Raw genomic sequence first — 12,878 nt, forward strand, 5'->3', positions numbered from 1 at the left:
TAAAATTTGCGTCAAACATATCAGAATTATTTTGAGCTAATAATATGTCTGTAGCTCCCTCCAGTCAACAGACACAGACACAAGGCGTTCTTGTTTACGAGCATTTATTAGTCAAACCATGTCATCCTCGATGCCATCAAACATGCCGTGATAACTAAATAAAACATAAAACTCACATAAGTTACAGAAATAAGAATATTCTCACAGAGAATAGCACATTAATAAATAAACAACACAACGTTAGATTGACTGTTAATAAACCGTCACACAGTTATGCTTTACATTGATAATTACACATTAAAATAGTAACTATGCATACCTCATTGGCCACATTAACGTTAACTCCAGGGAGTGAAAAACAGGTAAGTTAACAAAGGCAACTTCTCTTCCGTGTATCTCTGTGAACTTAAAGCAGCACTAGGTAACTTTTCAACCTTAATAATATATTTCCAAGTCTCTTGTGATGGTACATCGACTTACAATAGGTTGAATGACACGTCTTCCATAGCCTGACGGGGTCTGGAGCATTTTTAATCGTACTTTTAAACTTCGGGTTTCGGGTAGTAACCGGCGAACAAAGAGAACTACAAAATTCAACTGCTTTACGGCATTACGTCACTTCCACCACCACCCCCACTTCCTTAAAATCGGACGTGCGAGCCAAACTAGCGTTTGTTTTCCAAATGTTATCGTCATGGCCGAAGCAGCACAGAAAAGCAAGAAAGCAAAGGTTTTGTCGGAGGAAAGCAAAAAGAGGAAACGAGAAAGTGATCGCATTAAAGGCAGAACGAGGATCAACATTGGGCCAGCGTTTTCTCGCTGGCGTGAGCTGAAGGAGGAGGAGGGGTGCCCGATGCCACCCGTCCCGGTTTTCCAGGGATTGTTCTCTTTTTTGAGCGACAGTCCCGGAAAATTTATAATCTTTCCCGGGACACGAATTGTCCCGTTTTTTGTGAAAATGTACTTCTAAAGTTGAATTTCCTGGTTTCAAATTAAACCATTTCCGTCTGTTACTGTGTTTTCTTCATAGTTGTGTACAGTACATCCAATCCTGTGTCCGTAAACGGAAAAAACCATGGTAAAAACGGGTAAAACAGTGGATTCGCCAATGCCAGGCGTTTACTTTTATTTGATTGGAAGCTCAACTTATCGCCTATCGCCTGCCTGTGCTGTAGGTCGGTCGGTCGGTCGCGCGCGCGCGCGCATCAACATACATCCAAGATGATACAGTGTGAGTTTAGTTGCTAGCTAGCTTTTTTAAAACTGTCTATTTACATCTATTGTGTGAAATGGGGGGAGAGACGGACGAGGAGGATAACACAACAAAATCGGATGAGCCACCAGTGTCAAAGAAAATACTATTTACAACCTACAACTCAGACCCCAAAAAATAATAATCTGAGTGTCCCGGTTTTTCACAAATCAAAGGTGGCAACCCTATCGACCGATGCGAACTTTCAAATATCAAATGAAAGCCTATGTCTAAATGGCGTGTACAAGTTTGGTAGGGGCTACATTCTTGCAAGTAAATACATAAGATGTAAAAAATCATATTTTAGGATACCTAACATGTCTGTGATATTTGGTTATTTGTCTTGCCTCAAGCTATAATGCAAATCGATTTGTAAAATTTGCAGATTCATCTATGGTAGCTTGATATTATAATATTGACGATTTATGGTTATTATCTACCACTCAAACATTGCATTGAAGTATCATATAGATTCAGTAAAACGGTAACCAATAGACTAGGCTACTATAATGACGCTGGCTTGTAAACGTGAGCATCGCGATCATTTGTCGTTTGAAAAAAAATAAAACCCATGAATATATATTATGACATGCTGAAATATATGCCACTGTACCTGGGATCAGGTGTTCACTGTACCTCCTACAGTGTTCAGGGCTATCATGGTTGTCAACAAATGCACATGCATGTAGGATGACAGAGTTTACGATAGTAGTAGAGGACAATACTGTTTCCCAACTCTAGGGGGACCCCGAGAGCAAAAGTTACCTGGTGTTACTTTAATGCAATAAGGGTGAGAATCAAATATAAATAAAAGTCTGTTTTTACACAGCCCAGGCTAATTGGAAAAACATACGTGTCAACATGTCTACAAAATGCATTGCATCATGCACGTTTCAAAGTGAAATGTCCAGTGAGTAGTGCTAAGAGTGCTTAGCTCGAATGGGACTACACAATTTCCCCACATATTACAAACTAAATGGTAAATTTAGTTTAAAAGTCTAGTCTAAAGTTTTGGTTAAATGGCTGAAATAGGGTTTGTGGTTTACAAGCTCTAGATACTTGAGAACATCAAATGAGATGATATCAAAGGCATCAATATCACCCCACTTTTTTGTTTTTTGAAGCCGTTATGCGTCTTGGCTGGGGAAACACTGAATCAAGGGATTTTTCTTTAAGAGCATTGCAACAATAAGGGTTTACTTCACGATAGTTTCTGGCAAAACATGGCAATGGAGAAGCGTTTCTTGCTACCAAATACAAACTTCAATCAGGTAAAAAAAAAAAAAAAGTATTTATTTGGTGATAAACTGAAAACATCCCATATGAACAAAGCACTGAATTGATCTGTAAAATAACTCCAGTATGAGTTACGCAAAATCAATCTTGTGATGACGGGTTGCCATAAAGCAATAACCGCTTATGCGGTACTACTTGTGCACGGTTCGGCTTCAGGTTTCGGTGGTTCGACTGCAGGCTTTGACGGTTCGGCTTCAGGTTTCGGTGGTTCGACTGCAGGCTTTGACGGTTCGGCTTCAAGTTCAGCTGTAGGCTTCACTGCATGGAAACAGATAGTCAGCTTTAGTCTGTCCATTCAGCCTCAGATGTAGGCTACATCAACATCATTAATAGCAAGTTTTTCTTACAGAGTAAATTGTAATTTATGTTTTTATCATTTTGTTATTCATTTTGTAAAGCTATTCTGTGCTTGAAACTGCTATGGGCTGAATTATGGTACTTTTGTCATTGAGTATGAGAATTAGAATTATAAAAGACAAACTGATAAAGAAAAACCCAAACACTACATTACCTAATATAATAAAAATACCTGTATATGGATCCATACACTGACGTTCACGTCCATTGCTGCAGCATTTCTCATTGTTCGGACAGTCACTGTCATAGGCACACAACTGGGCACACTCTCCTGCTTCTGGTTGTGCGCTTGGACACTCTCCTGGCTTTGCTGTTACACAGACATGTCAGTGAAAACATCAATGAATGCTAAAAGGTCTCATTTAACGTTTAGTGTGTGTGTGCTGTCACAATTAGTGTTTTAACACATGCGATTAATTCTCAATTTAACGTTACTTTTTTTTTTTACTAAAGCAGCATCTGTTTTTTTCTGTCATCCTTTGGCTATTACGTTATGATCACGCTCTTATTCATGCATTCATGCTTTTAAACCATTCAAGCGGGACAAATCAAAAGAGAACGTGCTGTCTGTGAATGTACTGCTGTAACCCTTTTGCACTTGAACACACAATTATGCCAAAATGCTTGTTTTGTCGAGTGTTCTCATGACAAGAGCAGTCTTAAATGAACTTATGGTTGTAAGAAAATGATACACGTCAGATCCGGGTCATGTGCAGCAGTGACAGGTCTAGAGTCACAGCAGCCGAATAAACCAGTTGCTGTGATGTCTGTCATTAATGTTAATGAAAGAACAAAGTTAACAGAACATTGTAGCTTTTATAAGGATTAATCTACATTTAATTTATAATTTATGTAGTTAAGACTGTAGTGTTTGATAAACTTATTCAATTACTAGACCATTGGTAAATTACACTTATAATGGGTTTATATGAAGATTGTTTTAAGTTTACTTTATTTTTTAAAGTCTCATAAGTGTAAAAATTGATAGCTTTCAATTCTACTGTATGTTGAATGTCTATCATTGTTTAAAAATAAAAACCCATTTCATAGAGACATAGTAGGCTACAGTATCCATGATACTGGCTTTCATTCATAAAAAAAGATGCCATTACAACAAATATAAAAAAATCTGTCTTTAAGTTAAGTTATTTCTAGATTCATTTGGACAGTAAATGTGAAATTATAACAATATAAACTATATTTATATATTACTAAACTAAGACGTTAATCACGATTACAGAAAAATTGATTAGTTCATGGTTTTAATCGATTGACAGCACAGCTATACAATAGAGCCTATAGAAGTTGTCAGATCAGAGTAGGTTTTACAAGAAAATAGCCTACTAGCTCAGTCTTTCTACAAAGCTTCATGTTTAGTTCAATGAGTTGGGACTTTGTAATTATTTGTGACATTTAGCAATTTCTGAATGAAAAACTTGTTTATAGGATACACAAAAAAAATCGTTTCAGTGTTTCCTGACCGATCTCACGAAAGTGTATAGCCTACGATGTTCTCGTTCCATGTATAGCCTACGCCAAAAATAGTTTTTGCGTGCATATGATACGCACTTTATGGCGTGTAATATGCTCGCACTCCCCATCCCTAATCCTACAGAAGGGTTTTCGGTGCGTAGCATATGCACGCAAAAAGAAAAAAACATTTTTGGCGTATAAATGGTACGAGAAATAACATTCGTGGTATAGATACGCACTTTCATGAGATCGTGTTGGTGTTTGGAAGACCTAGAGCTATTATGCGAACCTCTAGAACCCTCATTAATTGAAACTCACTGAAAACAGGCAGCACGCACGCGGGACCAAAGGGAAATTGACAGCACTTGTGTTCTGCAGAGCAGTCTCCATCACAAGAACATCCTCGACGGGATGGCACGACCTTCAGCTTCGCCGGACACTGACCGGTCACTAGAAGAGGATTCAAGAGGGTCGTTAAGGAACATCAGGGAGAGCATTTGTAAGTCAGGGCTCTTGCAATATGCATCTCAAACTTGAAAACATTCATATGTAGCCTATCTGCTTTAAATCAAGTAGAAATACCAGTTATCACTAAACCGTGTATTAGTTTCAAAGTCAAAGAGCGTAGGTACCCACTAAGGTCGGTGTGTAACAGATGCTTATAGAAGACAGTTCATATGTTTTCCATACATTTTACTGTACCTAAAACAGAAGTCGTATTTTGAAAGGTACGTTCTTCGAGATGTAAGAAGCCAAAAGATCCAGCGTCTGTTGAGCTCAAACATGCAGACAGACACAATAAAACAGCACTCAACGAGCAGCACACCCGAGCTGTCATCCTCTCGACCTGCGATCTCAATGACCTATGCTGGAAACCGCGCTGAAATAGTGAGTCAGAGGGGAAATCGACAAACAAAAACCGCCGCTAAAGCAATCTGCTGAAAGCACTGTAAAGGATATTTGAAAACGCGTTTTTCCAATGAGGTTTGGCTAAATAACCCCTGATCAAACTCACGTGCCTGTAGGTTTAGCCTAATACTGAAGACCTTGATTAGCTTGTTCAGGTGTGTTTGATTAAGTTTGGATGAGCAGAGCGATGCGTTCAGGCCACTTGTCGTAATAATTAGGTAATTAGGAGATGACACATGCCTGTGGATATAGAAGAAATTGCTAAATATTCTCAGCAGACTATGTGATTTGTTTTTTATTCATCATGAATCTGAGAACTTGAAGTAGGCCTAGTGCTCTTATTGTCTGCTGTAGGCTATAGCAGAAGTGAATGTCAGCAGTGAAAATGAAAATAGAAATGTGAATTATGTGAAATGATTTTAAATAGAAATGTTTATTAAAATTAAAAGTCTTTAATGTCTTTTTTTAATTTAATGGCACATTTTTTTTTTCACATTTACAATGCAAGACAGGGAGCATTACTATAAGGCACACCCCACATCCAAAAAAGACACTTTAACATAAGTTTTGACATAATTATTTTCTATCTAATATTTTCAGTTAGTATTTTAAAGTATGTTTAAACTTTGAAATATTCTCACAATATCATAAGGAAATAAAGTAAAGGAGAGTTTACATTTACATTTACATGGTGTGAACGCAATATTTCCCCACCATCATTATCATGTACAAGCTCAGAAAACTGGAAATTCAATCAATATGGGGACTCAACAGATTTTAAATTTAAAACTAAGGGATATATTTTTTTTCACTGAAAGACACTTAAACCAATCACAAAATTTAGATGTAAAAACTTATTTTGCTACTTTTTTTACAGGAAAGGAAGAACAAACAGTTCGATATCGAAACTCGACAAACAAAGCGTCAAGCTTCCTCTGCTTTTCATCGAGTTAGGATAAAGACGTGTAAGGAATAAGCCTTGTATTTACCTCAGAGGAAGAACGTGATTGATCCAGCGAAGGTAAGTCATTTATTCTTGCTTACATTAGTTAAAGGTGCTGTATGTAACCTTTTCACTCTACTAAAGCATAAACCTACCATAATATGTTTGATTTGATGAAAAATGTTAAGACTAGTTTCTCTGAAAAACACTTCTACAACCAGTTATTTTTCTTTGAAATATGCGTTTCCGGGCTGGAATGTTTGTTTTTGTGATATAGCACGTTGCCAATTTTCATTGTCCATTGCGCCAATTTTCATTGTCTATTGCGCCAATTTTCATTGTCTATTGCGCTTGTTCCTGTTGCGTGTGCTCAAACTGTCATTCTTTCAGACTGCACCTTTAACTTCACGTGTTATTGTTAAACTTGTACACTGTTGCACTATTGCCAGACTAAAATGCATAAAATCGACAATAAAATCGAAATATTATGAAATATAGGCAGGTAGGTAACCACGGTGTAAAAAGCACAGACAAAGAATCCGTCTTCGTTTGTGGTTTCTCTTACACATGTACCCTTTGCGGAAAACCCAGGTTGAGGTTGTGAGGCTATGAGGAATCTTAGTTTCTTCAGACTCATCACTTTTGAATGACTAGGATCTTAAAATATTTGCATAATATCAGATGTCTAAATATTCATTTAATTGGGGCTCTAGATTAAAACAAATACAGTTCACAATCACAAGTACACAAGAGGTTGCAGGATGTATTATTATTAGTCTATGCTGATCTTGGCTTAGCATACCAACAGCATGTTACAAGTGAGGCTCCCGCACCGCCTCCTTCTCACCACCAGAGGGAGCCATTACACGAATATTGACTTTCTCATTTGGACTTCATTTCCCATAGGCCCTCATTCTTGGGACTGTTTGCACTCTCACTTGCATTTCATCACACTCACACAGTTCTTAAGCAGATCACATGGTGCGAAGTCTTGATTTGCCTCGGTGCAGCCTGGTCTAATTTTTAATACGTAGGAATTAATACGGAATTTTCAAAGATAGAAAATGTATTTATTTGTGCGTTTGGATAGATGCTGAAACGTATAATATGGACGTATCTGCAACATTTAAACGTAACATTATTATCTACAAACCGTTACGAATATTTCATATCATAAAGATATCTGTATAATTACCATTGTATAGATAAATTTAAGATCCCTTAACCCTACTCCCAAACCTAAACATACCCATTTTATAATATAAAAATGATAAAACATAATGGACAGAGATTTTGAAATTTGAAATTTTGAGCCACTAATCCTACTCCTACTCCTAAACCTACCCGTAACAATTTCTTAAAACTACGTAACGTTAGGCTACAAATTATGAAGAAAAACATAATAGACTGAAAAGTGTAATCACAATAATTTATTTGAAAATGTCAAAACCGGTACGAAAAGTCGTTCACATGACGATGTGTTGCAGTCGCAGTCCTATCAGTAGGCTATATAATAGTTTTGTATGAGGTACAGAGCAGAATTTAAGTTATTAATCCATGAAAATGTTAATCCGGCTTCGCTCTGTGACGAAGCATGCGAGAGAGCCAATGAGCGTATGATATTACTGCCGTAAAACATGTCGTAACGCTTCTCGAGGGCGCGATTTTTGAATTTGAATTCATCACGAGCGCGGGATTTGACGTTTACGGTCGCTGCTGATAATGGAGGTGAAGATCGCTGGATAAAGGGCTGAATTTGGATCTATTTCTCACAAACAACGTATGCATTCTACAGATTTGGATTACATCAAGTTAATAAAATTGATGTATTTTGTGAATTTATGTTGTGTTTTAGTGTATTATGGTTCTATAGGAGAAAACGCCTTTTGTGTCTCACGGTAAATAAACTAATATTACAAAATGGTTAAACGGTTAAAGAAGGTATTTTTAAGGTTTTAAAGTGTATTCTCGTTTAGCACCATGTAGGCTGAGTTTTCAGCAGAAGGCACGAACAGAGCAAAATGTTATTATTTATGAGTATTACGAGTAAACTGCATTAATAAATGCGACTGAAAAGACAATTGAATGCAAGAGTCAAAACATTATTGCCACGATTTTAATATGCATAAATAGGAATACGTACTTGTACGTCGGTAGTTGTTTATACGTAAATAAATAACGTTTTTGTGCTGTCAATACTTAAATGTTTTACATTTTAGTGCTGTAAATATGACAGTATTATACGTTTCTGTGTGTATAAAATGGTAAAATGGTAGAACTACACTTTACGTAAAAATACACACGTATTCTCATGAGATCACGTTGCTCTGTGATCTTTTCTGGGCATTTGTTCATCGTGGATCATTACACCTGTATTTGATTTGGACTGTTACTCGTATTTGATTATTTTTGCCCCCTGCCTTGACCCTTAAGTAACGGAGGCCAGCTAGTAGTCGCTGTGCAAGTAAACCTCACTCCTCTGATCTCAATAGGCGCTCTGGTGACAGATGCTAGAGGCTGCAGTCTTTAGCCTCCTTGTTAGAATGCCTGACTCTCACGCCGGCGACTCGGGTTCGAGGCCCGCACAGAGCGGGGCAAGTAGGACCCGGGTGGAGGGGTTACATTGGTGCTGTGACCCGGGTGGGAGTGAGGTTTAGGGGGGTGAGTGCAACGGTGGCCAGCTAGTAGTCGCTGTGTGAGTAAACCTCACTCCTCTGATCTCAATAGGCGCTTTGGCGACAGACGCTAGAGGCTGCAGTCTTTAGCCTCCTTGCTAGAATGGAGACCCGGGTTCGAGGCCCGCACAGAGCGGGGCAAGTAGGACCCGGGTGGAGGGGTTACATTGGTGCCGTGACCCAGGTGGGAGTGAGGTTTAGGGGGGTTAGTGCAACGGTGGCCAGCTAGTAGTCGCTGTGCGAGTAAACCTCACTCCTCTGATCTCAATAGGCGCTCTGGCGACAGACGCTAGAGGCTGCAGTCTTTAGCCTCCTTGCTAGAATGGAAACCCGGGTTCGAGGCCCGCACAGAGCAGGGCAAGTAGGACCTGGGTGGAGGGGTTACACTTGCCTGCCATTCTATTTGTTTGCTACCTGCCCTGAACTCTGCTCACCTTTGGACTTCTTTCAAACATTTCAAACTATTTTAAAATTCTTTGTTTTAAAATGTATCTGCTTGTCTCTGTTCAAAGTTTTCTTGCTTGCATGCATCGCTTCTATGCCCACTGCTTGTTTATCTACTGTTTCTTGAGCTCTTCCTGCATCTAGAAATTGTTGAAGTGTCATTGTGCTATTTCCCATATCCGTTTACGTGAAGTCAGATGTTGAACAGAAAACATGGTACAGGAGTTACATACAAACACTACAAGCAGTTTCTCTCATTTAGCTGCTATTGAACATTTAGTCATATAGAATTTGATACTGTATGTTTCATGAAGACATGCACTTATTAACTAACTAACTAACTGATTGGTTAGTTCTAATCAAATCTTCAAATGAGTGGATCATGCTAGTGTGTGTGGCTCACCGTGGAGCTATTCACCTTATTTTTAATTTAAGAGCGGGCGCATCCATTCGAATTTGATTGTGTCAAGGTTACTGGTCTCATCCCCTTCCATTTATTTTAGCTGCAAAAACTGTCCTTTATGCTGCTTGATATTACTTATTACCATGTTAGTTTGATTTGATTTTCGTAATCATAAACGCACTGGTTTGAAGCACAAAAATATTTTACCACTGTCAGCATTTTGCTATTCTTCTTGTTATTATCTTATAGCGGCAAATAATCACAGATTCACAGAAAACAGTTGTATTGTATTTACTTCCCTGTTGAAAAATAAGGTGAATAAATCTTATTTTTTTATTACCAGTTGTTGATTAGATGTTGGATTTTGCATATTGATACCAGTTATGTATTCTTTTGGAATCGTCACACCTGACTTTTCTTTGTATAAAATATATGGCTCAATAAAACAGCACCAAGGGAGCAAAGTTCTGCTGTTCTCTGTAAACAAGTTGTACAGTGCAACGCACACCATGTCTCTGATAATGCTTGTATTAACTGTATAATATAACTGCACTTTACTCTAGAAATTATGGCTCTCCGCTTATAATCGATTATTGCCTTTGATATTGTAATTATGATGAATAATTTTGATTAATTTGTTTAAATGCTTTTTAGCTATAGGGTACACGTCCAAAACAAGCTGAGTTTCACACCCAACACAGAAACCGAAAAAAACGTATGATGTACTTGCATGGTGTCAAAACACTCTTTGTCCAGAATCTTAATGAAGTCTTATCAAAACTTTTCACAAATCAGCCAGTCTTCTGGCAGCGAGAGAAAAAGAGCGGAAACACAACCTGCTTGACTCTGACTAACTATGTAAAAGGTCTGTGTTACATTTAACCCCAGGTTAGGTTATGCCCTGTGCTTCCCTTTGTACTTGCATATTTATTCATTTATTATTTTCTTGTATGTATGCAGTTTAAGCACTTACATTGTAACTCTAAAAACTTAACATTTCAGAATATTCAATTGCTTCTGCACTTTCACTTTTTTTACACACTTTTGGTTTATCATTGTTAGCGGAGTACACAGACAACACACGGAATACTGCTTCACAACAACCAGTTTCTCTGACTGGCACACTTTATTTAAACAAAAACACCTACATTCATTCAGTCACTGATTAGGTCACATGACCTATACTTTAAATACACAGTGTGATTGCCTGGCTCACAAAAATAACAAAACTGAAAGCAGGTAAAACAAATGAGAGCATACTTATACAGTACATCTTAACACCCCCACTTGCTCTCACATTTCTATTTTATCATTTTGACATAAGTATACAAAGTTCATACACCAAACATAAAAAAGTTACATTTCAATTTTTGTTAGTACATCTGCACCCATATCATCAGTTAGACAGTACTCCAGACTAATCCTGCCCTCCTTTATACAGACCTCTTGAAATGGTACTTAATGTCCATATGTTTACAACGCTGTCTATACACAGGATTTTTTGCTAAGGCTATGGCACCCTGATTGTCTTCATAGACTCTAGATTCATATTTCAGACCATCAATGTTTTCTAGCAATTGCTGTAGGTATAAACACTCCTGTACAGTCGCAGCTAATGCCATATACTCCGCCTCACAGGTGGACAGTGCAACAGTAGGTTGCCTTTTGGTCCTCCATGAGACCAATGGACCATTTTTGTTTAGGCTAATGCAGTAACCGTAGTGCTTCATCTATAAGTTACATCAGCTGCCCAATTCGCATCGCTGTATGCATGCATCAAGTTCTCGTTTCCACCTTTCCTGCAGCACAGTTCTTTGTCTTGAGTGCCTTTTAAATATCAGTTTGACAGTATTCCACTGTTCTGTGGTTGGCCTAGTAAAATATTGTGTCAGTTTACTACAAAACAAAACGTAGATCTGGCCTTGTACATGTTGCCAGGTAGATTAAGCTACCTACTACCTCCCTGTATTTTCTGATATCACTCATTCCCTCAGCATCATAAGTGTAGTTTAGTTTTTGTTCGCAGGGAGCAGCTCTGGGGCCTCATTTATAAAACTCTGCGTAGGATTTGCGTCAGAAGTGGCGTACGGATGAAACATAGGACGTGCGTCAAACAGAAATATTCAGATTTACAAAACCGTGCGCACGCACATCCTACGCAGTTTTCCCTTAATAAATCACAATCAATTCTAAATGTAACGCAACTTTTGCGGCTTCATGTCACGCCCATAGTTGCCCATAAATAGTCCTTGAAACGCCCATAAGTTAATATTCATCAATTGCGAAATCATGGCAAACACAGAGAGGAAATCAAAAAAACGTAACTTCACTCAATGTGAAGTATAAGTTATCGTTGGCGAGGTGGAAAAGAGGAGAAAAATGTTGTTTGGAGGGCACAGTGTGGGCATTACTAATGCCAAAAAGGCACTTGAGTGGCAAAAGGTTGCAGACGCCGTAAATGCTGTAGCCTCACAACCTCGGACCGTGGCCGAAATAAAAAAGAAATGATCGGACAAGATCAGCCATTGTGCGTCATTACGCATTGTGATGGGGCATTTTATTTATATCCATTTAATTGCATCTGACAAGTTACAGATGTCGGTTATAATCTACGTGGAAATGGGAAATAGTTCAGTGCAAATGTAATTTCTTGCAGCTTTCTGAATAGTTGAGACATACGTCATACGTTATTTTATCAAAAATAAAACAAACTAAAGGCATATGCATGAATACCATGATTCCGTAGCTGATGAAGAAATTTTTACTATGAAAACAACTTTCCCCAGTGGACAATTAATACATCTATCTTACATCATCTATCTATTTATCTATATCTATATATCTCCCTAATATCTATCTATCTGTCTATCTAATTGCATCTATATCTGCTCCGCCAGACGGACACATTGAGGAGAATTACTGTTTTGTACATTATTTAGTTCTGTTTACCATATTATTTATGAGGATGAATTGCATAACATGCCAATATTATTGCAGAACATATTTCACTTTTCTTTTTGCAAATATGTGTTAATTTGCATTTCTGTTGTAATTTTCGTTTGATTTTGTTTGTTTTAAACTGCAGATCGATGAACGGGTGTTCGTGTAGGCTGTTAATTGTAAGAC

At 37.9% G+C, this 12,878-nt stretch overlaps 2 protein-coding genes across 2 annotated transcripts in view; one reads left to right on the plus strand and one right to left on the minus strand.

Moving 5' to 3' along the window:
* Positions 1-103: 103 nt before the first annotated feature.
* Positions 104-5,658, minus strand: LOC306997296 (uncharacterized protein). The gene is made up of 4 exons (XM_079610540.1): positions 5,081-5,658; positions 4,697-4,828; positions 3,078-3,215; positions 104-2,806 (listed from the first exon to the last, which is right to left on the minus strand). The coding sequence occupies exons 1-4, from the start codon at positions 5,214-5,216 to the stop codon at positions 2,670-2,672; spliced, it is 543 nt and encodes a 180-aa protein (XP_079466666.1). The 5' UTR covers positions 5,217-5,658; the 3' UTR covers positions 104-2,669.
* Positions 4,751-12,878, plus strand: part of LOC306997294 (NLR family CARD domain-containing protein 3-like) — a 30,379-nt gene continuing 22,251 nt past the window's right edge. The window contains exons 1-2 of the mRNA XM_079610537.1: positions 4,751-4,877; positions 6,165-6,308. The gene's annotated coding sequence lies outside the window, so the exon portion shown is untranslated. The remainder of the gene's footprint in view (positions 4,878-6,164; positions 6,309-12,878) is intronic.

This window comes from Phoxinus phoxinus (genome assembly GCF_949152265.1).
Source record: "Phoxinus phoxinus genome assembly, chromosome: 4".
Lineage (NCBI taxonomy): Eukaryota > Metazoa > Chordata > Actinopteri > Cypriniformes > Leuciscidae > Phoxinus > Phoxinus phoxinus.

What these genes read in the sequence shown, in the direction of transcription:
- LOC306997296 (XM_079610540.1), bottom strand. Translation starts at nt 5,216, where the DNA reads ATGACAGCTCGGGTGTGCTGCTCGTTGAGTGCTGTTTTATTGTGTCTG. An exon ending in AAATACGACTTCTGTTTTAG is followed by an intron (nt 4,829 to 5,080) that starts GTACAGTAAAAT and finishes ATCCTCTTCTAG; the next exon opens with TGACCGGTCAGTGTCCGGCG. An exon ending in GTGCGTGCTGCCTGTTTTCA is followed by an intron (nt 3,216 to 4,696) that starts GTGAGTTTCAAT and finishes TCTGTGTAACAG; the next exon opens with CAAAGCCAGGAGAGTGTCCA.